General features: G+C 39.3%; 2 protein-coding genes across 2 annotated transcripts in view; one reads left to right on the top strand and one right to left on the bottom strand.

The window, feature by feature from the left end:
* kiaa0825 (KIAA0825 ortholog) overlaps positions 1–287 on the bottom strand; it is a 279,512-nt gene extending 279,225 nt beyond the window's left edge. Inside the window, exon 1 of the mRNA XM_052020305.1 lies at positions 254–287. The gene's annotated coding sequence lies outside the window, so the exon portion shown is untranslated. The remainder of the gene's footprint in view (positions 1–253) is intronic.
* On the top strand, positions 96–23,083 carry LOC127572935 (SMC5-SMC6 complex localization factor protein 1-like). Its single transcript, XM_052020662.1, has 10 exons — positions 96–244; positions 4,472–4,585; positions 7,251–7,329; positions 9,026–9,267; positions 10,985–11,147; positions 13,032–13,256; positions 13,384–13,455; positions 17,530–17,688; positions 22,118–22,284; positions 23,041–23,083. The coding sequence occupies exons 4-10, from the start codon at positions 9,146–9,148 to the stop codon at positions 23,081–23,083; spliced, it is 951 nt and encodes a 316-aa protein (XP_051876622.1). The 5' UTR covers positions 96–244; positions 4,472–4,585; positions 7,251–7,329; positions 9,026–9,145.
* Positions 23,084–23,293: the final 210 nt, after the last annotated feature.

Genomic DNA, 23,293 nt, shown 5'->3' with positions numbered 1-23,293 from the left:
AGAAGGGGGCGGTTGTTAGCGAGAGGAAGTTGCGAAATAACCGGCGCTGCTGGTTTAAATCAAGGCGCGAGGGCGGGGTGGGGACTAACGGCGGCGGCGCGAGGGCCAGGCGGGCGGGGTCTAACGGCGGCGGCGCGAGCTCGCCGGGGGTTGGCGCGCGATCGGCGGCAGCCCTGGGTCGGTGGCGGGAGAGCGCCTCAGACCCGTTGGCAATTGTCTGCATGCGCTCCCTTTCCTTGCAAAGGTAACGTACCTCAGGAGTTTGGATTTCTCTCTCTCTCTCTCTCTCAACGTGCGTCTTGCTTGCAGTTTGTCTGTATTTTGAGACCCACCCAGCCGGGTCATTCTCTTTTCTCTTCTCTTCCATCGGGTAGCAGATACAGGAGCCTGAGGGCACGTACCGCCAGACTTAACGACAGCTTCTACCCCACTGTGATAAGACTATTGAACGGTTCCCTCATACAATGAGATGGACCAGGAGTTCACGATCTACCTCGTTGTGACCTTGCACCTTATTGCACTGCACTTTCTCCGTAGCTGTGACACTTTACTCTGTAGTGTTATTGTTTTTACCTGTACTACATCAATGCACTCTGTACTAACCCAATGTAACACCACTGTGTAACGAATTGACCTGTACGATCGGTATGCAAGACAAGTTTTTCACTGTATCTTGGTACAAAGTGACAATAATAAACCAATACTATGATTATGGATGTGAGGGTTTCCTTGCAGTGCAGCTGCATGTGACTGATTTCACCCGAGTCGTGACAGTACCAATTTAGCCAGGGGATAAATTCCAATCCTGGAATGGTTTTGGTGCTCTGGCTCTTACTTCCAGGATCTTGGGTGCCATTAATTGCTTTCCCAGCCTGCCCTTTAGTTTTCAGTGTTTTGTGTCTGTCAACACTTGGGCGTTTCTGATCCTGCACCTGTTAAAGTTTCACCTATACATCTAGTCTTTTTTTCACTTTGAAATGCCCTGTTATAAACTTGCCATGTTTCTGCCTCTAATAAAAAGCCTGCCACAACCATCTTGCTGTATATCACGCTACTAAGATATGTGTTTATATGTAAGTTCAAGAAAAGCAATGGTTTCAGCACCAGTGGTTGGGGAACATCATTTTGGTCTGGAGGAAGAGATGCAATCATCATGACTATTTTGTGCCTAAAGCCAATATTATTTCCAAATTGCCACCAGCCCTTTTATTCTGTGGGCTTCAGTTTTACAGGTGAGATTGGTATTGGTTTATAATTGTCACTTGTACTGAGGTACAGTGGAAAAACTTGTCTTGCATACTGATCGTACAGGTCAATTCATTACACAGTGCAGTTACGTTAAGTTAGTATAGAGTGCATTGAGGTAGTACAGGTAAAAACAATAACAGTACAAAGTAAAGTGCACAGCTACAGAGTGCAGTGCAATAAGGTGCCAGGTCACAACAAGGTAGATCGTGAGGTCAGAGTCCATCTCATCGTATAAGGGAACCGTTCAATGGTCTTATCACAGTGGGATAGAAGCTGTCCTTAAGTCTGGTGGTATGTGCCCTCAGGCTCCTCTATCTTCTAGCTGATGGAAGAGGAGAGAAGAGAGAATGACCCAGGTGGGGTCTTTAATTATGCTGGCTGCTTCGCCAAGGCAGTGAGAGGTAAAGACAGAGTCCAAGGAGGGGAGGCTGGTTTCTGTGACGCGCTGGGCTGTGTCCATAACTCTCTGCAGTTTCTTGTGGTCCTGGGCAGAGCAGTTGCCATACCAAACTGTGATGCATCCAGATAGGATGCTTTCTGTGGTGCACCAATAAAAGTTGGTGAGTGTCAAAGGGGACATACCGAATTTCTGTAGCCTCCTGAGGAAGTAGAGGTACTGTTGAGCTTTCTTGGCTGTGGCATCTACGTGATTGGACCAGGACAGGCAATTGGTGATGTTTTCTCCCAGGAACTTGAGGCTCTCAACCCTCTCGACCTCAGCACCGTTGATGTAGACAGGTCCATGTACACTGCTCCCTTTCCTGAAGTCAATGACTAGCTCTTTTGTTGACACTGAGGGAAAGCTTGTGACGTGGTTTTGAAAATCTGTAATCATCAACCACATTACCTTCATCAGTCCTATCTAACCTCATTTTAAAAAAATTATTGATTTTCAGTTCTCCTGACTCATTGAACAGTTAGGTGGTTTGTGAATGGATGTGCTCCTTCTGCAAGGTTTCTCTGCATGTGTGGATTTGAGGTTTTCAATACCATCCCAAACATTTCTTCTTCACTTTGAGCACTTACGGCTTTGAGCCGATCCTTTTTAAGATATTTATTTATTCATCACTTATACATCGAAACACACAGTGAAATGCATCTTTTTGCATTACTGAGAATGTGCTGGGGGCAGTTCACAAGTGTCGCCACTCTTCTGGCGCCAACATAGCATGCCCACAGCTCCTAACTTGTATGTCTTTGGAATGTGGGAGGAAACCAGAGCACCCAGAGGAAACCCATGTAGAGACATGGGGAGAATGTACAGACTCCTTACAGACAGCGGCAGGAATTGAACCCAGGTCTCTGGCGCTGTAATAGCATTATGCTAACCACTACACTACCATACCACCTCTCTGTTGAGTAATCTCTTTCCATGATAGGATACTGCATAGAATGTCTGATTTGGGAGTCTGGTGTTGGCCATGCAAATGACATGCCTGCCCAAGGGAGATGATCTGAGTGTAACTGAGGCCTCAATGAATTTGCAGGATTTCTGTGTAAACAGCATTGGTAATGAATTTCCAGTGCCTTGACATGTTTACTGTAGATGGTCCAGATCACAGAAATACATGTAAGATGGGGACCACTGCTGCCCTGTCGGCCAATAATTTTTTTTTACCAGGGTTGCGGTCTTAAACTTTGAGTACTCTTTTCCTCAAGTGACTGAAAGCTGTGCAAGCACATTGAAAGGCAATGGTCTTTCTGTGACTCAAATGTGAACTGAATTGCCTGAAGTCTAATATTAGTGACAGTGAGGATTTCTGAAAGTACCGGCCACTCAGTGTTTCTAACTTATGACATCTGCAAATGTCCACACTAGATTGTAGTTTCTGAAGGTTTTGCCTCCCTTTTTAGATGCTTAATTTTCTGCCAGTGTTCAGGATGAAATACTGCAGAGATGTAAACTTTCACCTAATCTTTTGATTGATGTATCATTTAACAGTTATAGAGTACAATGAGGAAACAGGCCCTTTGGCCCTCTGCATCTGGGCTGACCATTAAACACCCATTTTATTCTCCCACATTCCCATCAACTTCTCCCACATTTTACCACTTGTCTACACACTTGGGGCTATTTGTAGTGGCCAATTAACCTACCAACTTGCACATATTTGGGATAATGGAGAAGACCAAAGCACCTAGCAGAAGCCCTGTTGAACACGAGGAGAATGTACAAACAATTTAGCAACACGATGACCACTTTACACTAAAGTGGACTTTTTTTGTTCTAATTGTGTGTTCTTGTAAAAAAGAATTGTGATTAACTTGTGTTCTTATGAATGTTGCTTATATGATGCTATGTGCCTATGCTGCTGCAAGTAAGTTCATTGCATCTGTGCATACATGTACTTGTGTGTATGACAATAAACTCGACATAGACAATGCTAGAGGTCAGGATTGAATGTGGGTCACTGGACTGGAACTGTGAGACAGCAGTTATGAGGCTGTGCTGTCCTACTGTAGAATACCATGTGGTAATGCCTGCCTCTCTCATTAATCTCCATTAGTACCTTTGGTTATTTCCAATCTTTGCCATTTCCATGCTTTCCTTGCTGGCCTCTTGTCTTAAACCCTCTATAAATTCACTTTTCTTTTATCCTGTTGCCCCAGTATTCAGTGAAATGCATCAGCTTCCTGAGCATCAATGTCATGAATTTAACATTTGTTGTCTTCATGGTCAAGTCTCCATTTGTCATTGCTCCTTCTGAATTTAACCCCATTACTGTTACTGTTTTTCAATATCTGGGCTGAATCTGCACACAGCTGCAGCTCCAATTTATCTTAAGTTAATGTATTTGATTTGCTTATTTAAAATATGCTTGATGGGTATTTGACTGTAGAAAAGGGGTATTTGATTACTGGCAGATAGAGGGTGTGAAACATTTTTTGAATGGGTCCATGGGAAATAACTTGTGTGAATGCAGTAATGATAGCTGCACGTGTTGCTTATTAAGAGCAGTAGTTCTTAACTATTTATTAAAGATCTCTGCATGACAATATTTGGCTCTTAAACTTTCTGGTTTCCAGTGCAACACCACAACTAGAATCTGCTCAGTTTAAGGCATGATTTGAGATTAGAATTCCTGCAGAAAACCTAAGTTTCTCCTTTCTTGGCCAATATGAGAGGAGGTTGATGGGTTGTGTGCCTTAATTTCTTCTATAGGGAAGCTTTATTTGCAAAATATGAATGTGATCTTATGCACTGCTAACTTTTCTTTTGCAGATGGCTGGACTGGTACAGAAACCTATAATACAATTGACTGGGTTCAAACAGCCTGAAAAAGGGGCACTTATCAAATTACTTACTCGGCTTGACTGTGTTTATTTTCATGAACAGGTAAGTCTCAAATTGATAAACTAATCTGGGCTGCTGGAAAGTCCAATATATCCATCTTCTTCAAGGTCTGTGCTACTTTTAACTTCCCACGATTGCTGAATGTATCTCCTAGCCCCTTGCCTCTGGAGTCTCTGCCCACTTCCTTATCCCATATATACAATCTATCATCACCTTAGCAAAAGCTAAACTCGTAGTGTGTGTGTGTGTGTGTGTGTGTGTGTGTGGCAAATTCCCAAACTCCAAGTCCAGGAACAGTTCTCAAAGTTCCTTTCAGCAAGCCGTAAGGTGAAACGTGAGCAAAGGCTTCTTCAACAACCACCGTTGACTGAAGACAAAACTTAAAGAGAAATAAGAGAGTAATTACGAAATCCAAATGTTCCACTTTGGAACCCAAATGATACCTCAGTGTCTACTCAGCAGTGACTACTCCACCGCATCTGCCTCACCCCTGAAAAGGCACTCGAACAGTGGCCGTCCACACAAATACCTGTTTCCTTCTACAGGTCAACAACAAAGTGAACTCCACTGCTTTGTTCGAAGTATCTGCCACCCCGAAAGGTATCCGAGACGTGGCCATCCACACAAGTACCTGTTTCCTTCTACAGGTTAACGACAAAGTGGACTCCACTGGATTACTCCAAAAATCCATACGTGGATTGTAGTGACTCAGTTACTGTTTTTCGTCCATCGATAGAGACTAGCAGGCCCCCTCCCCCTCCTCCTCCATTACGTCCTTCTGTTGACATCATCACGCCACACACACTACTCTAAAAGGGACATTCACCAATAGTAACCTAGTCCGTAACACCTGTCCAAATATTATAAAGCAATTTCTGTTTCACAAAGAACAAATAAGTATCTAATTAATCCAGTTTCAGTCTTTATTGAGGAATTTTCCACTTCTCCTTGTCCAAAAATTGGCTCTTTAAACAGTGCGGCTTTTTCCCCTCAGTGCAATGAAGTATTAACCTTTATTATGTGCTGATGTCATGACTGCTTTCCACCATGTATAGTATGTCACTGAACTAAGGTGATTAGAGACATTAGGACAGGTAACTTGGGTACAGCTGAAGACTTGTTTTTAGGTAGTGGCTTTCTTTTGGAATAGCTGTAGATAATGAAAGTCAAATGACTGAAGACTCAAAATAGTTTCATGAATTAGTGTGTCAGTGGTGACAGATTTGAAATGTGCAAGGTCCTGCAGGGTCTTGATAAGGTGGTTGTGGCAGAATCTAGAAATATACAATAACAGGGTGACCGTTTTAAAACCGATGGGGTGATTTTTGTTTTTCTCTTTCCAAGTAAGAGAGTCTCTTTGGAAACCCTGTTCTCGAAGGGTAGTGGAAGTAGAAGCAAGAGAAGGGCACTTGGCTCTTTATCTGCTTCACCATTCAGTGAGGAATTCAGAGAAAGCTTGGAAGATGTTCCTCATTGTCTATAAAATGAGGAAAAGCAGGGGATCAGTAGTAGAGCTTTGGGATATACCAGAAGCCATGACTTCTTCTCTAACTTTGGCTCTAAAAGTTATACAAAATGTTTTTCAAGGTTTTTTAGTGTTAGGTACATTTGCTCTGTATAGTTCTGCTTGTAACACAAATGAAATACCAATAGCAAGATACTTTTTTTTTGGGTGGCTTCAGGTATTGTTGCTCTCCAACACTTGGGCTGCAAACTGTTAACTTCTGTTTTATTGTCTGATGTAGCCATTTAAAATTCCACATTACATATAGCTTCTTAAATTGAACCAATCTTGCACCTTCAGAAGGACATGGTCTGCTGACTAATTGAAGTAAAATCATTACGTGTATTGTCTTTAACAGCAGCATTTTCAGTTTGAAAATAATTGCTTCAGTCAGTGTTCAGGCCATTTGAAAGCTTAAAATTTGCAAAACATGTTATGGGAGAATCTATTTTCTTGTGCATTGGACAGTAATATTCATATAAAAATTTCCCCCTTTTGAACTGTCTGAAATGGCAGTAAGTTGCAATGGCTGCTCTGATTATAGCTTATAACTGACTGCCAGTATAATTTAGTCATGAATTTGATTTATTGAAGTCTTGCATCTCATGTGTAAACAGGAAACCAAAATGTTATTTGAAATAATTGACATTGACAGTTGTGCTATGTAATTCACAAGAGGCTTAAATTGTGTACTTGTCATATTTGTCAATGATAATTGTATGTTCAACAGTGGTTATTGTTATTACTGCAAATAAGTACTTGCTAGGAAGTGATTATATTTAGTGACGAAAAACTTAAGCCACCAAAATATTTTTCTGAATGCTGGAATGTCCTTGCTGCACTGTGAAGGGACATTGCTTCGTGGTTTATCTGCAGTCCTGCTGTGAGATGCTTAACAGAACATAGAAAATGACATTTTAACTGAGGTCAATTTTTCATGCATATGGAATTGAATTAGGATTATTATTTAGATTGAATAAATTGATTATTTAACAATTAAATGGTATGATGGGGGAGTTGAAGTTCTAGATTGGGCTAATGTGCCTTACTTACATCTTTGAGAACAGAAGGACAGATTTATGATCATTTTATTTAAAGCAAAAAAACTCCATAATTATTAGAAGCACTTATTTACAATGTTTAAAAAGCTTCTGAAAGGTGCTCTGTAGAGTATTTGAATTATCTCTTCCTCTCCTAAAATAGGAATACAAGCAACAGTGCACTCATATGATAGCAAATAAACCAACCCGAAGTGAGAAATTTTTAGCAGCTTGTGCAGCTGGTGAGTAGACCTATCCAACGTTTGCCTTTTTTGAATATGAGGAAGTTATTATTGCAAATGGTATAACTACCATATCCACATAGAAATATGCACATTTTATTCCCATTTAAATATTACAGGTTGCACTTCTGTTGGAGTACAATTTCTTGCCCTGCAGCATCTGCTATTTTGCCTTCTGCTGGTCATGGCTTTGCTGTACTTGAATGCAGTGATATCTGATATCACTACCTCATTCAGTGTTGGTTATGTTGGTGCAAACTTCTGATCTTGGATTAAATCTCTTTAACATGGTTGATTTACAGAGCAAAACAGCAAGGCTTGGGTATAGGTTGATTTTTTTTTGTATTAGTAATATCATTGCACCAAGGTATGTCTCCTAACATGAGATTAGCAGGGTGTAGTTACATTTGAAGCATGTGAGAGAGAGGACAGTTAAGAGAGTGGTGAGTAATTTCCAAAGATTCAATCAGTGCAGATATGGGGTTGGTTCAGGAAAAATGGTGCGGAAATAAAACATCAGACAGGAGAATCCAGGTGGCCTATTTGTTTCCATTTCTTGAACTGAAAGCATTGCAAGTATTATTAAGTGAGTCAGGGAAAACAAAATAGTGGTCCAAGCTTTGATAACTAGGGATCTTCTAAGATTTGAACAGTAAACCATATGATGAGGGAATTTTTTTTTAATGCATAGTATTTTAATGCTTGATTGCTAAAGTGTAATCGAGACCTGAACAGACAGTTGGTAAATTCATTGATCTTTTGTCTTGAATTTTCTTGGGACCTAAGCAAAATGTTAATCTGGGACTCTTCAAAGTTCTTCTTCCCAGTTTTGCTTTCCCCATTCCTTTCTGGTAGATATCCCATGATTCGGACATCCATCCCATGTATGTTGTAACACTTTCAGAACTTTTCGCCACCTTTAGTATTTAGTATGGCTGGCAGAAATCATAAGTGTATCTTGAATAAACCAGTGGTCCTTTTGTATCTCCTACAAGCTTGCTTTATCAAATTGTAAATTCTCATTTCAACAGTTAACAAACTTTCATGAGAGTGTCTGTCTAAGCAAGCTTTTTGATACTCCTTGCTATAGCAATTTACAGAGCCTTAATTGCTATCAATAAAATATTCCATTTTGAATGATAAATTCTTGGTTCCTGTCATCAGCAGTTTCTCATGGATTTATTTACCCTTCTGCTGTATGTGTGTAATTAACTCTATGGTTGTGGAAGAAATGTACATCTTTTGGTGCTTCTCTCTTGTGTTTGAGGGATGGGGTGAAGAAGCTACTACTTTCCAGTCTAGGATGTTATTTAAATAGCTTCTGTTAATAGCTTGAAAGATTGATCTTCATGTCTCTATCTTTGAACAAATTTGACCACTTGGTTCCTTCGTCTTCCATCATAAAACTGTTCGGAGCCCAAGTTCAGATTCTCATGGTTCACTGCATCATTGTACTGTATTTGTTATCTTTACTTGCTCAACAATTCAATTAGATTGTGGCCACAGGTATTGATTGTAATCCTTAATTACTCTGCTTTATGACCAGCTAAACAACTTGATACATATTCTAATATTAATTGTCTATGGATCTAGGTGAAAATATCTCCTGAACCAGGAGAGGAATAAAAAAATCAATACTTGGCAAACTGTCATATTAAAGATGGAATAATTTAGGAAACACAACTTTTTGTTTTAGGAAAATGGGTCCTAACCAAAGATTAATATCAATGATAGTGCCAAGAGTGGCAGGTGGCTCAATGAAATCCAATACGAGTGGGGATATAAAATTCAAAGTAATACACAGTTGCCTGTACCAATGGATTCTGTACCAAAGATATGGCGTGAGGAGCTGGCTCGTTCTGGGATACCAGGAGTGTTTCACAACTGGAAAGTAGTACTTCTCATTAACGATGAAGCAAAGAGAGCTTCTTTCAGAAGGTACCATTCAATAGAACCATTACACTTGGACTATATTTTGGATTAATTTTGTGATTAGAAATGTGACTCCTGTAATATTTAAGTCATTCTTCCAATAAGTAATATATTCCTGTGTGTGTGTGCTTGTTATGAATTGAAATTATTTCATCATGGAGAACAATCTACACTTTGGAAAAGTGATATGCAGAGGTGGGAAAAGGAGTGAAATACTTGTAGCACTTTTTTAAAGCATGGTGGTATCCCAAGAAACTTCTCAGGAGAGTTGAGCAAAAAATTGATGGCCAAATGGGGGAGATAGTGGATTTGGGGTGGGAGGGGGCTGGTGGTTGGGGATCAAAATTTTGTTCTGTTTTAAGCAAATCTTAAAGGAATGAAGCATAGGATGGGCTTGGAGACGGTTATGCAGCTGACCATGAGTGTCTGAAGACAAGATAAATGAACATTGACAGAAAGCCAGAGTAAAAGAAATACCTTGTGTGTTATGCAATATGAAGGATTCAACTAGGTAGGATGAGGATAGAAAGGATTAAGTATAAAGGTGAGAATTTAAAATTGGAATAACCATTAGTCAACCATTGAATTCAGTTTTATCATAGCTCCTTAATATTACACTCAGTTAAATTCTTTCCTGATGTCAAGAACAGTAAGTATTTTCTCTGGAAATCCATGTTTAGTCCTGTAACAAGCTCTAAGTCCAAGTGATTCTGCAAAACAAACTGAGCATTGCTGAGCAGTTTATTAGTGGGGTAGATGCTACTTAATAGCAGTCTATGCACTTTGTGTCTTTGATTAAATGTGATACTTAGCCAGATTGGATTTGTTCATTAAAAAGCAGGACAGGACTTAACTGGGCAATTTTCTGTATTATTGGCTAGATACCAGTATTAAACAATATTGGAATGTGTAGAGGTCGAGCTTAATCAGGAGTATGTTGGCTTTGGTCCTTTGCTGTATCTTATATACTGACCCACTTTCTTGTTGCTTAGAATGATTTGAATTGGCTGGCTTCTGTGGAAAACATAGGCAGTGATGGATTATCCACCTGACACTTGCAAGCACTTCAGTCACATAATTTACCCTTGTGTGCTGCGTCCTTCCATTGTTAAGAATAGGGTTGCTCATGGAGATTTCTCCTCATTCAAATAACTTGGATTCACTACTGCACGTGGCAAGCCTCCTGTTTGGAACTGATCTGTTAGTTGTGGGATTGTGTATCAGTCTTGGCATAGTAGTTCCACTATTCAGCATGCATGCCTGCTGTTGTAACTTAACCAGGCTGGCACCATCCTGGGACTGCTTTAGGCATGACCTTTCACATTGTTTCAGTTGAACCAGGGTTATTGCTTGGCTTGATGGTCGTGGTAGTCTTGTGCCTCAGTTACAGATTGTGGTGGAATACATTTCTGTTGCTGATGGCTGTCTGTGCCTCATGTATGGTTGGTTTTCAGTGGCGAGAGATTTCTGAATCCATCCTATTTTGCGTAGACTGTGTTGGAGGCACCATATTCTTGCTTTCCAAGTAGGATTTGGTCTTTACAATGATAATGTGATCACTCTATCAATCACTGTCATAGGCAGACTCACCTGCAAAAATCTGAGGGACAAGGTTTAACTAAGTTTTGGGTGTATGGAGTACGTGGTGGTATATCTATAGATGTGAAAATGTACACTTAAAACAAACTTAAAAAGCAGTTTCTAAGTCATTCTCTCTTATTAGAGTCCTACATGCTGGGAAAGCAACAGTCTATCGTCAACCAAGAAGAAGCTGTCAAATTACACATGTATTAACAGAAAGCAGAAACTACACTATGGAAAGGCTGAGAAGTACATATAAGGCTCCTTATTATCCTGTGGAATACATTGGACAGTTCATTCTGCAGGTATTTACAGCTGCTTAATCTGAAGGTTTGATCTCTTGGTCGTAAGGGAAACTGGTCTTGAATGATGATTAACCTACTGCAGGATTGATCAGCTGTGTTTTTAAAGTAAAAGCTTAAAATGTTTAAATTCTATATAAAACCAGTTTTATGGATGTTTTCATGAGGACAGTTTTTGTGAAATATAGCCATTGGGTTTTTTCAGCAATTAAAATAATTATTTGGAACTTGGTGGAAAATATTCTCCTGGTATACTGACTTATTTGATTTGGACACTGCTACTAACATTTGGGTAGAAGTAATTGAGGACTATGGGAAATAGGCACAGTAGAGCAGATGAGGCTGATGGCAGATCTGCCATAAGCAGAATGAATGGCAGGGCATGTTTGAGAGTCCAAGCTGCCAACTCCTATTTTCTTGTGTTTTTGATAAGATTGGATAAACTTCTCATTGGTTTGCTCATCACCTGCTGCTTTCCTAGTCTAGCAGTTGTGCCTTTTTAGGACTTGGCCAGCTCAGTCTGTGGCAGTTTCTGGTCATTGTCTCCTACTCAGTACATTTTCTGGCCTTTCTATTTTGTACTTCCAAATGTTGCTGCATGTGGAGTATTAATTCTTCAACTGCGGGTGGATAAATGTTAACCAGGAGGAGCTTTCCTTGCCCGTGTTTTGTCTTCATGCCATGAGTGTTCGTGGGATCTGGAGTTGACATTAAGTGCTCCCAGGCCCCCCTCACCTACCTGTATGTTACTGTACCACCACTTCTTTTAGGCAAAATGTACCCAGGGATTGTGATGGAGTGTGGTGTATTAGCTGCAAGGTATAAATCTGTCAATCCACCAATGTCTTGCTGTTCTTTGACTCGTCTGTGGGGCAGGTCACCTCAGACACCTAGTCTTCCAGATGTTTATAGGCAGGACTGTTCAAGATTGGCTGGGAGCAACCTTGTGAAGATGTAAATGTTCTGATTTTTATCCAGTCAAAATGGGTGATGTATTGTAGGCTTTTCCAACCTCTATCTAGTGACACCTGATGTGCTAATGCAGAAGTCTAGCTTTGATTTATTTAAGATGGTTGAAAGTTGAGTACATGAGATAGCTGATACTAGCTTTCATTTAGTTCTGGAGTCAGTTCCTGGTATTTAAATTAAATATTTCTCCATTTTTTCCTCTTGAAGTAGAATTTGTCAAGACTGAATTACTTTCAATTCACTTCTTGGGATAAGAATTATTGAAAAGACGGACATTTATTGGCACAGCAAACACACACGAGGTGTTGCTAATCTCTAAATACTGAATAAATTGTATTATGACTTGTGTAGTTTTACATCATTGGTTCAATCATAATTTTATAGATTTACGTAAGCTGGAGACTTAACTCCTAAAGGAACTGATATTTGGAGTTAATGGGGCAAGTTCTTTTGAAGGAAGGGGAAGGGAACCTTTTATCAGATCCATTGCTGTGGAATGTGAAAGTGCCAAGCTGCACTTTTACCCACCTACCTTAGAACTGATACACCACACTCCATCACAACCCCTGACTAGTTCCTGTGCCTTAATGATTTACATTTGGTATGTGCTTATTCTATTTATTGAATTGAGTAGACTTTGAATTGTACATCAGTTACCTAATTTACAGAGGGAGATTCCAGTGGTTCCAACCTGGTCTTATGTAAGTGTTGTTAATTGATGCCTGGATTGATGGCATTCTATCACCAATTTGATGTAGTTGGATTACTTTCTTTTGGGCCCAGATGTTTGTTATCAAATCTGGTAAGAAGTAGATATTTGTTCCTGCATATGCAATATACATGTATTAAGCTCCTAAAACAGTAAAAGGGAAATTTTTATGAAATGCAATATCACAAAGTTCAAATTTTAATTTGCAGCCTCTTTGTTCTATAATGCCAAACCAGGATTTTGAGCTCTCGTGTATGAATATTGTGGATATTGATCACATGAAATCCAGTTCTTTTCTGGATTCAACATTTGAAGATACGCAGACCTTGCAGCCAAGTTTCCTAGAAAGAAAGAGTGTAAAACCTGCTTTTACTTCGAATGATCAGAGTGACACACTAAAGCACAGACTTAAGATGTGCCTCAGTTTGCCTGAGGTAAGTGGTAAATGCTTGAAAACAGCTTGTACAGAAACCACCTCTTGATTCCATTAACAAAATCTACTTTACTAATGTGCTGGTTTCAAGTTTTATGAATTTTTTTTTTTCCTGACATTTTTTTCAGGCAATACGAAGCAAATATGTGCCATCGGGTGTAGCCTGCTGTTTACATGCCTCAACTACAAGACAACACCAGGTATGCTGATTCTTAACATTTATACATGATGAATGTTGTAAGCCCTTATGGCTGTAATAGGTTGGGATATGCTAATTTTAAATTATAACACAAAGGGCAAATCATTGTGACCTAGTATCTAAAACTTTAATGTGCCACATATGGCATGAATTATGCCAAGTATATTTTGTACATAACTTTTTCTTCCTTTACACACAATTCTTTATAGAACATTTCAAAATGATCTAAGAATGGATCATGTTAGTGAGAAATCTTCTGCATGCACTTTTATTTGATAACCATGAATGACCACACTTTTAGCAATTGAGAAGTGAAACTGCAACCTGAGATGTAAACTAATTTGCTACATTCGGATCAAAGAAATGACTGGCAGTTTGTTAACAGCTGTCCTTCTTGCTGCTACTTGCTCTTAGTTTACTCAGAAGGATAAAGCCAAAGCCTATGTGGATGTCCTCCCAAAGAATGTCAAGATATTTAGAAAATATGTAATTATCTTGATAAATTTAACTATCTAACCATGCTATTGCTCTTTCTCTGTGGCAATATAAGCTGTTGCTAGCCTTTCTGTATTATTGTTCATTCTTTCCTGCAAGCCATCGTGTGTCTAGTGAAGTATTTTGCCATAACTAACAAGAAGATACATAGTTATCTCAGCTAGGTGTCAGCCTGGTTTTCAATCATGTCTTTTTGTTCTCTGTTCTATCACTTCTTAAACTTTAGCAAGGTCAGTCATTTTTGCTCTTGAGGAGGTGGTGCACCACCACCTTGAACTGCTGTGGTACTTCTGGTTAAGGTACTGTCACAGTCCTATGGGGGAGTGTGTTCTGGATCTTGGACCATCAATGATGTAGGAACAGTAATATATTTTCATGTCAACATGGTGTATGACTGGAGGGGAAGCTGCAGGTTATCGACTGGAGGGGAAGCTGCAGGTTATCAACTTCCTGTGCTGACAGAGGTCACAAGATAGGGATGTCCTATTGAAGTACCTAGGCTAATAGTGTATTTTGTAGATGGTATACACTGTAGTGATGTTTGAGAGTGGTGGGAGTAAACAATTTAGAGGTGGTGGATGGGGGTAGTGATAAAGAGGATTGCATTGTCCACGTGATGTTGAGCTGCTTGAGTGCTACTGGAGTTGCACTCCACATGGTAAGTGGAGAGTATTCCATCATGCTATGGATTTGTACCTTGCAGATGATAGTATGGCTTTGGGGAATCAGCTGAGTCACTTGCTGCAGTATAAAGCAAATTTACATGCTTGGTCCAATTCAGATTCTGGTCAGTGGTGTCCCCCAAGGATGTTGGGATATTCAGCAAAGTTAATGCCACTTGAATGGCAAAAGTGGATGGTTGGACATTTCCTTATTGGAAATGGTCATTGCCTGACACTTTTTTTTGGGTAAGACATCAATCATGTCAGAAATGGGGATATTCCTGGTACAATGTTCAATGCCACTCACCCCAGCAACAAAACTTCCATGCCAGCATACTGTCCAGATTTTATTGTACTGTACTGCTTCATTTGCTGAGGGATTTTGAATGCAATTGAACATTATATAATCATCAGGAAATATCCCCTTGTATGGAAACAATCATTGATGAAGCAACTCAAGATGGTTGTACCTAGGACACTGCTGAGGAACTCCTACAATGATATCCAGAAGTTGGGAAGATTGACTTTTCCAACAACCATAACCCTGTATCTTTTTGGCCAAGTTGAGACCAGCCATTAAAGTCATTACCCAACCCCTGCATCCAGTGATTTCAGATTTCTCAGTACTCCTTAATGCTGCATTTGGTCAAAGACAGTCATCCTTGCCTCCCTTCTGGTATTTGGTTGGTTTGGTCCAATTTTGAACCAAGTCTGAGATCTGAAGCCAAGTGGTCTTTGTGAAACCTAAACTGGGCTTTGGTTTGCAGTTTAATGGTGAGCTGGTGCCATTTGAAAGAACTGTTAACAACAGCTTCCATCACTTTGCTGTCAATTGTGTGATGGGAGATGACTGATTTAGATTTGTGCTCCTCCTTGTGGCATTCCAGTGTTGTAGCTGTACTAAAAGAGCTTGGCTAGAGATTCAGCAATTCTGGAGCTAGAGTTATCTGGTCCCTTTTTAGCTTTTGTTGTATACAACACTCGGCCATTTCTGGATATCACACAGAGTAAATAAAATTAGCTGAAGAAGGGCTTCTTTGAGGGTGGGGAGCCTGGGAGGAAGCCAAGATGCATTGTCGCATTGGCACTTGGTTGTAAATGCTTTAATCTTTTAACACTTGTATGCTGGGCTATGACATCACCGAGGTGGGAAATTTTCTATGTTGCATCCCCATTATTTAACTGTAATGAGTGGCATTGCATTTGTAGGCAGTGTGCAAAATACACTGTAGTCATTCAAATTTTTATCCCATTATTGCTGAAGTTGTACACAGTGGTGCTTTTGTTCATGATTGGAAATTAACAATTTAGTTAAGTGCCATCTCTCACTGTTTGGCAATATATTCAGTGTTTTAATCCCATTTTACATTTTTTATCTTTAATTATTTACATTTTTGCATGGACTGAACTATTGGGTCTGACCTATTCCTCCCTTTCCTCCTCTCCTCTTTACACCCACCCCACCACGAGCACTTAACCCAGACTGGGTAGTGAGACAAAGTAAGGTTTCGCCATTGAGCAGCTCTTGGGCAGTGTAGTCCAGAGGCATTGACCCTGGATTACCTTAATAGCTGCTCACTCCTGTCCAAACTGGGATTGGAGCTTCACCTATGGTCAGTCTGTGAGGACTTTCGTATTTATAAAATATCACAGACATGGAGATGATATAATAAGCATTAAAACATTAAATAATCCACTGAGATAGGAAATAAAATTCACCATCATGGAATTTGTATTTGTTGGTGGGGGCAGGGGGAAGGCTGGTGAAAAGTAAATGAACACAATTTGCTTTTTTCCAACCTACTTAATGCGCACACAGATGACAAAGTTTTGTGCCATGGAAAATCATGGTATACTGATTTCTAAGAATGCAACCCAATCCCAATAACACATGGGTCGCCTGTACTTTCTAGTTTTGGGTGTTCCACTATACTGAAATGCCATCTTCAGCATTGATCAGAAACTTGATAGCTGCCTTTGCATCTCTTCATTAATATTCAGTCTTTGTATTCTACATTCACAATTACTTCAACAATTATAATGTGCTAGCTGGAACAGGAGAGTTTTAGTTCAAATTTATTAGGGATCTTTACTGTTATGGATGATTGATTAAAGATTATCTTCATTCAAAACTGAAGTGAAAATCTTTAAGATATTACAGGGAAAGGAAAGATATTTGAGAGAACTTTACACTCATAGCTATTGATAACTGGATGATTTGTGTAACAGTTATCTGAATTGGTAAAACATTTGAAACTTTGTTTAGTCATCTGTTTCATATGATAATGTATCTACTCTATACCCCAACTGTCTCTTCTGTTGAAGGCATTCCAATACTCATTCATTGTTTTAAGATGCAAGTATTTTAATTTCATTCCATCTGGATCAGATACTTTCTCATCTTGCTTAAATTAACCCCCCTCATTTGAATAGTTTTCATATGTTTTGTACTCTTACTCTCCTGACTACTGATTCTAATGATATTATGACCACCATTTCCCAAATGCTTCCCCAAAGAACATGCTCTCTTTACTCCAATTCATTATTTGGATTGTCCCTGTTTCCTTCCTCTTTGGCTAAAAATCTACTTACCAAGAACATTTTCCATGACACATTTTAGAAACTTTTCCCTCTGCTTTTGTCATTTAAATATGCTATTTTCCAGCCCAGTAGGGTAAAAGATGCCATTATCTTTCCCACTCTTGCAGCTGCCTGCAGTTTGCCTGGAAAGTTGCTCCTCTGAGGGCTTCCCATCTAAAGTAACCATTCAAATTATATTGCTTTATGGCATGGCAATGTTTAAAAGTACCAACTGTCATCTATTACTTGTAATATTTCTAAGTTTCAATTTCTTTTTATTGATTTTTAACTCAAATATTTAAACTAAGTTGTTAATTTAAAATCACTTTCTCTTCCAGATTCGAGTAATGTTTCCTGGAGTTACCATTAATAGAATAGAAGGTATTTTGGAGGGGCAGTTCTATATGGAAGCATTGAAGGAAATGCGCTTCCATTTGTCGTCCAAGTTTTTTCCGCCAGCACGTCTTCTGCAATCTTTCTTTCAACTGATTCTGGAAGTGAGTTTTAAAAATTCAATGCTTAAGTAATTCAACTCTAATTATTTTCTATTGGCAGTGGGGAAGAGGAATTGCCAGTTTTTTCTTAATTTTATACTTGTGGGTGTTACCAATATGTAACAATCATAAACTGCCTACAGTCTACCTTTAAAAATAAAGATGGGTCCAAGATTGTGCTATACCAGCAATGGTCAGATTAACAACTTTTGCCCTCTTTGAAGTTGACAACAACTTCTTGACATCCTTACCACGCAAAACTGAAGTACAGAACTTGCTGGAAATTGTGCCTACTCATACACAAACCACTCCGTTGCATTCTTCACTAATGATTTCTGTGTCAATTCTGACACTGCATAGGATAAATGCCTTCTCCCTCTTTTTCAAAAATAAAACACAGGGCAGTATTAGAACCTGAAACATTGGGAGGCATCTTTATATCAAGTAATAACCATGCTTGTATTGCCAAACACCCCCTATCCCAGAATTTAATTTTACAAAACATGAAATTTTATTCCTTCCAGAGGAAACAAATGCAACAACTTTTTAAATGCATTCTTTTCCTTCAATCCCTGGTGTATATCTCAATCAGTACTTTGCTTCCTGTAATTTGCTGCTTTACTTGGTCACATTTAGCACAAATGCCCTATGAAGAGAACTCAACATTCAAGCAGAAACTCAGTGACTGGATGGATATCTTGCTAGCAAACCCACTTTAGGAAATTGTACAGGAGGAGAACAACAAATGTTGTTCACAATTTAGTGCAAATTTCAGGTCACTATTCATCCCTGTCAACTTGATGCAGATTCCTAGCTATTATTGCACTTGATTATTTTATTGTTTCCACCTGCCTGCTCCAAATTTAAATTATTTTCTGGTCTTCAAAATCAGAAACTAATGATAGAAACATCAAATGGTCATCACAAAATAGTTCACAAGAAAATTCAGGGGTTCTGCTGGTTCTGGACACCCCTCCAGCCAAAATCATTAAAGGCAAAAGCTATAGTTAAACTCCAATAATCCGGCATCCTCTTGCATTTGTGTATGGAACAGCCATCATGTTTTCAACAATAATTCATTGGTTCTGAAGACCTTCCCAATGTCCAAGGGACAAGGTAAAGCAATGACCTTGATCTTCTGCTTTAAAACAAAAGCAATTCTGCAAGTGCCAATCTTTTTTTTACCTACACAACTGTTCAGATATTTGGAACTAGTGAAAAGTGGCAGTCCCAGCCTTCTGCACAGTTATTGAGATTCTTGGGGCAACACAGTGTTGCTTTTGAACTCTATAAAGGGTCCAGTAGGAGATCAAAACTCTAGATTTTATTATGGTATGCTTACTTGCTGTACAAATATAAATGAAATTATTTTCGTTTCATTTAATTGAGTTTAAAGTTTTAAGGTGTTCTGTTGTTGAATATTGGAGTTTTATTTTCTTGCATTGCGCATGCCAGCAAGACCAGCATTGATTACACGTCCCTACGGGCTCTTTGAAAGTGATGGTGAGCCACATTTACTCACTGCTGCAGCTTTTGTGTTGAAGGTACTCCAATAAAGTTGTTGGTTAGGGTATTCTAAGATATAGAAATATGGCCATTCCTTCATTGCTGGGTCTAAGTTGGGAAGGTATGTGAATTGTATAGAAGTTGTAATGAGTAGATTTCCTCTGGAACTGCTTTTCATTCTTCTGGTGGAAGCGATTGTGGATTTGTGAGCTGCTGCTGGAATAGTCTGGGCAAGATTATTTTGTTAATGGTGCACAATGCAGCCATGGTGTCCTGGTGTTGGAGGGAATGAATATTTAGGGTAGTAGAATAGGTGCCATATCAAGTAGACTATTTTCTCCTGAATGGTGTGAGGCTACCTGATTGCGGAGTTGCACCTCTCTGGTTAAATATAGAGTATACCTGTGGCCTTGTAGATGGAGGAAAGTCTTTGAACTGTTGAGACTTGAGTCATCACTGCAAAATGCCACACCTCCTGACTGCTGTTGAGGCCACAGTATTTATGTGAATGGTCAAGTTGTGTTTCTGGTCAATGGTGGACCTCAGGATATTAATAGTGGGTACTTGATAGTGGTAAATGCCATTGAATGTTAAGACTAGGTGGTTAAACTCTCCTCATTGACTGGCACTTTAGTGGTGTGAGTGTTATTTGCCACTTACCAGCCATACTTGAATATTCCTCGCTCTTGCTACATGCAGACATGGGCTGTTTTATTTGCTGAGGGGTGATTTGAATTGAACACTGCAATCATTAGGTAATATCCCCATTTCTAACTTTATGATGGGAAGGTGGCTATTGAAAACTTCCAACAACCTCTGTTATCTTGTGTGACCTAAAATTATTGAAGTATTTTCCCTTGATGCCCTTTTAACTTCAGTTTTACTCTAACTCTTGATGTCCCACTCTGTCAAATGCTGCCTTGATGCTGAGGTCAAACTCTCACCTCATATTATCTGTGTTAGAACAGGAATGTAATGCAAGAATACTATCTATGACATCTTCTATAACTTTGACAATCTGGTGATGCTTGGTGAGATTAGATTTATCTTGTGTTTAATGGATAAGACACACCTAGACACTTTACCACAATGTTGGGCAAGTCCACTTTTGTAATGGTACTGGAATTGCTTGGCTAGAAACTAGGTTATTTCTGGAGCATGTAACTCCTTGGTAAAGCCAGGATATTGTCTGATCCCATAGCCTTTGCTGTGTCCTGTTCTTGGTATCATGTGGTTGAATTGAACTGGCTGAAAACAGGCCAATGTTGATTAAATCTCAGCAGGTAGCTGATTGATGTGTATCATCCACTCAACACTTCCAACTGAACTTGCTTGGAATTGCTTTAGCCTTGTCTAAATGCAGGGTCTTATCAACACTGAGTCCATGGATTTTTTTTGGAGTTGCTGCCCACCACCATATTGCAGAGGTTTAATCTGATCGACCAGTAGAATAGCTATCTATTGCATGCTGCTTTAGCTTGTAGCAGCTTCACTGGATTGGCACCTCCCCTTTTTTTAAAGCAGGTCTAATTCTGCTCATGACTTGCTCTTTTGTACTCCTTGAACCAAGGTTGATCTCCCAAGTTTGCTTCTAAGGGGAGTGATGGAAATGTGGAGCCATGAAATTTTAAAGATTGTCGTGGAATACAGTTCAGCTGGTGCTGATTTGTCTACAGCCCCTTTAATAGTTTTGATGGCCAGGTCTTCTTGACTATCCTATTTGGTCTAGCAGTAATTCTACACAATTGAATGGAGGTAATGGCTTAACTAACTGTTAAGGCCTTTCTGGGGCAGGGCCTGGTAATCTTATTCAGAAATGCCCAATGCAATCATTGACTTTCCTCGTCAGCTGGGGGTTGCATTTCGTTGGGTAGGAAGCTTCCCAGGGACATGCTGCCGGTGAAATTGTGCTTCAAGAGCAGGAGGAGGGAGAAATTAGTGAAAGATACTGATCTAGGTTTTTCTACCACTGGAAAAGTACTTTGTATTAGTTATCTGCTTGTGCCTGGGACATTGGGTAATATTGTGGCACTGTTTATGGATGTGAGGTTATATTGGTAGGTTTTGTATTTTGTTTCAATTTGTGGTGAACAAAATCTGTAAGGCTTTTATTTATCGTCTTTTAGTTGCTCATAGATGCTACCGTTATGCATGCATGCTAAATGGCAGTGTCAAAATAAAAAATAACAATTTTTGTCCATTTGAATAGTCTGATAACTTGAAAGCAGCTCCTAATTCCTGTCATCAAGGAAGACTAGTTTGACACTGCTAAGTTTCTAGCCTGTGTGCTAATAATTAATTTTTGTTTTTTTTCCTTATTTATTCCAATTCTTTAATGACTGTCCAGTCATCCTCCATTTTTATCCAATAGTATGTATCCTAACATTTGCCATGTTTTGCTTCAGAATTATTGCTGTGCTCACTGACTTGCCTTAGCTTCTGGTCCACCAATGCCACTTTTTGTTTAATTCTTATCCTTTTATTCACCTCCCTTCCTGACCTTGCCCTAACCTATTCTGTAACCTCTCACAATCAAATGAAAATTCAGAATATTCTTCACTTATTTAACCCTACCACTGGTGACCATTTTCTTCAGCAGTCTAGGCCAGAGGCTCTGAATCTCATTTCTAAACTTTTAAGAATCCTTGGTACTAATCTACCTCCTAAAGTTTTTTGTCATCAATTTAAACACCTTTAAAATGTTGCCTTTTTTTGACTGTTTACTTTAAAGGAATTCAGTAAATATTGATGTATCTGGTCCAGGTGGATTTTTATTCATGTGCTTTTCATTCACCAGAATATTGTCTATGTATTTTTATCATTTTCTATTAAGTTTCTTGCTAAGATCTGAGATTGAGAAAGGTGAGTTGTACTCAAATAGTGCAGTCAAGTTGTATTCACTAAAAACAATCTGTTTTCACTGTAGGGTAATGTAGGCCTGGGTTACTTGCACGAGTTCATCAGCATTATGCAAAGTCTAATTCTTAATCATCCACCCTGGCAACATTCTTCCACAGTGGGTTACTATATGGAGATTCTTCAGTGTTCCATTTGTAAGAAAGGAAGTTCATTTCTTTTTGAATCACTGGCAAGGTAAGAATATTGTAAATGTGAAATTCCTTTTTATGGCAGTATTTTTCAAATTTATTGTAGGGCAAATAAGGGGAGTTCCAAGTTCCACTACATTTGCATCTGATTAAGACTGAACTACCACCAGTTGCACAAGATTCAGTCTTGGGGATTTAATAAATGATTCTTGATCTGTATGAACGGTATGCAAGACGAGCTTTTCACTGTACCTCCGTACACGTGACAATAACATCGACAGCATCCTCTTCTCTGCCAGTATCCCCAGCACTGAAGAACTCTATTATGTTATTTGCATGCCTGCCACCATTCTCCAAAAAGAAGTGTTCTATTCCGAGCTGTCATTGGAAGGAGATTAACAGGTGGAAAGAGAAAAAGCTCAAAGCTTACTTTTAAAATTTGCAGGAGTAATCTGGATGGTTTAAGAATCTTGAGACTATTGATCTGCCCTCCCTGCCAGCCACCACCTGCCCCATTCTTGGGAAAGGGTGAGAGTACCACATCGGCCTCATTAGCCACCTCGATACCCACAAAACTGGAGTCATCTTCGGCCTAAGGTGGTTTGTTGAGACTGAAGGTCTGTTGGCACATCTTCACAATTGGTGAAAGGCTGTGAATATGATCAGATTTCATTTGCTTGTTATGATTGAGGGATGATAGACTTGGACTTAAAACTTATTTGAAAACAGTGATAGGAGCTTAGAAATTCTTGTGCTAATTCTTATTTTTGAAGCATAATGCATTTTATCTTTTTGGTTGTAGTTCAGGCAAAATTAATTTCCTCTCCTTGGGGAAAGTTGTATGAGTACTTGAAGCAGAAGTACACCTGAATGAAGTGTTCTACCAAGCCATTGGAATAAACTTAGAGTTAAATGACCTTTAAATTTTATTTACAGCATGGTAACAGGCCCTTCTTGCCCAATGAGTCCGTGCCGCCCATTTTAAACCCAAATTAACCTACCCATAGGCCTTTGGAATGTGGGAGGAAACCAGAGCACCCAGAGGAAACCCACAC

This window comes from Pristis pectinata, chromosome 7 (assembly GCF_009764475.1).
Source record: "Pristis pectinata isolate sPriPec2 chromosome 7, sPriPec2.1.pri, whole genome shotgun sequence".
In the NCBI taxonomy this organism is placed as follows: Eukaryota; Metazoa; Chordata; class Chondrichthyes; order Rhinopristiformes; family Pristidae; genus Pristis; species Pristis pectinata.
This window is presented reverse-complemented; position numbering and strand designations above follow the sequence as displayed.

Bases quoted from the DNA above. Each gene is read 5' to 3' on its own strand.
- LOC127572935 (XM_052020662.1), top strand. From the start codon at position 9,146: ATGGATTCTGTACCAAAGATATGGCGTGAGGAGCTGGCTCGTTCTGGG. The intron at 9,268-10,984 runs GTACCATTCAAT...CTCTCTTATTAG, and splicing joins AAGAGAGCTTCTTTCAGAAG to AGTCCTACATGCTGGGAAAG. The intron at 11,148-13,031 runs GTATTTACAGCT...TTTAATTTGCAG, and splicing joins TTGGACAGTTCATTCTGCAG to CCTCTTTGTTCTATAATGCC.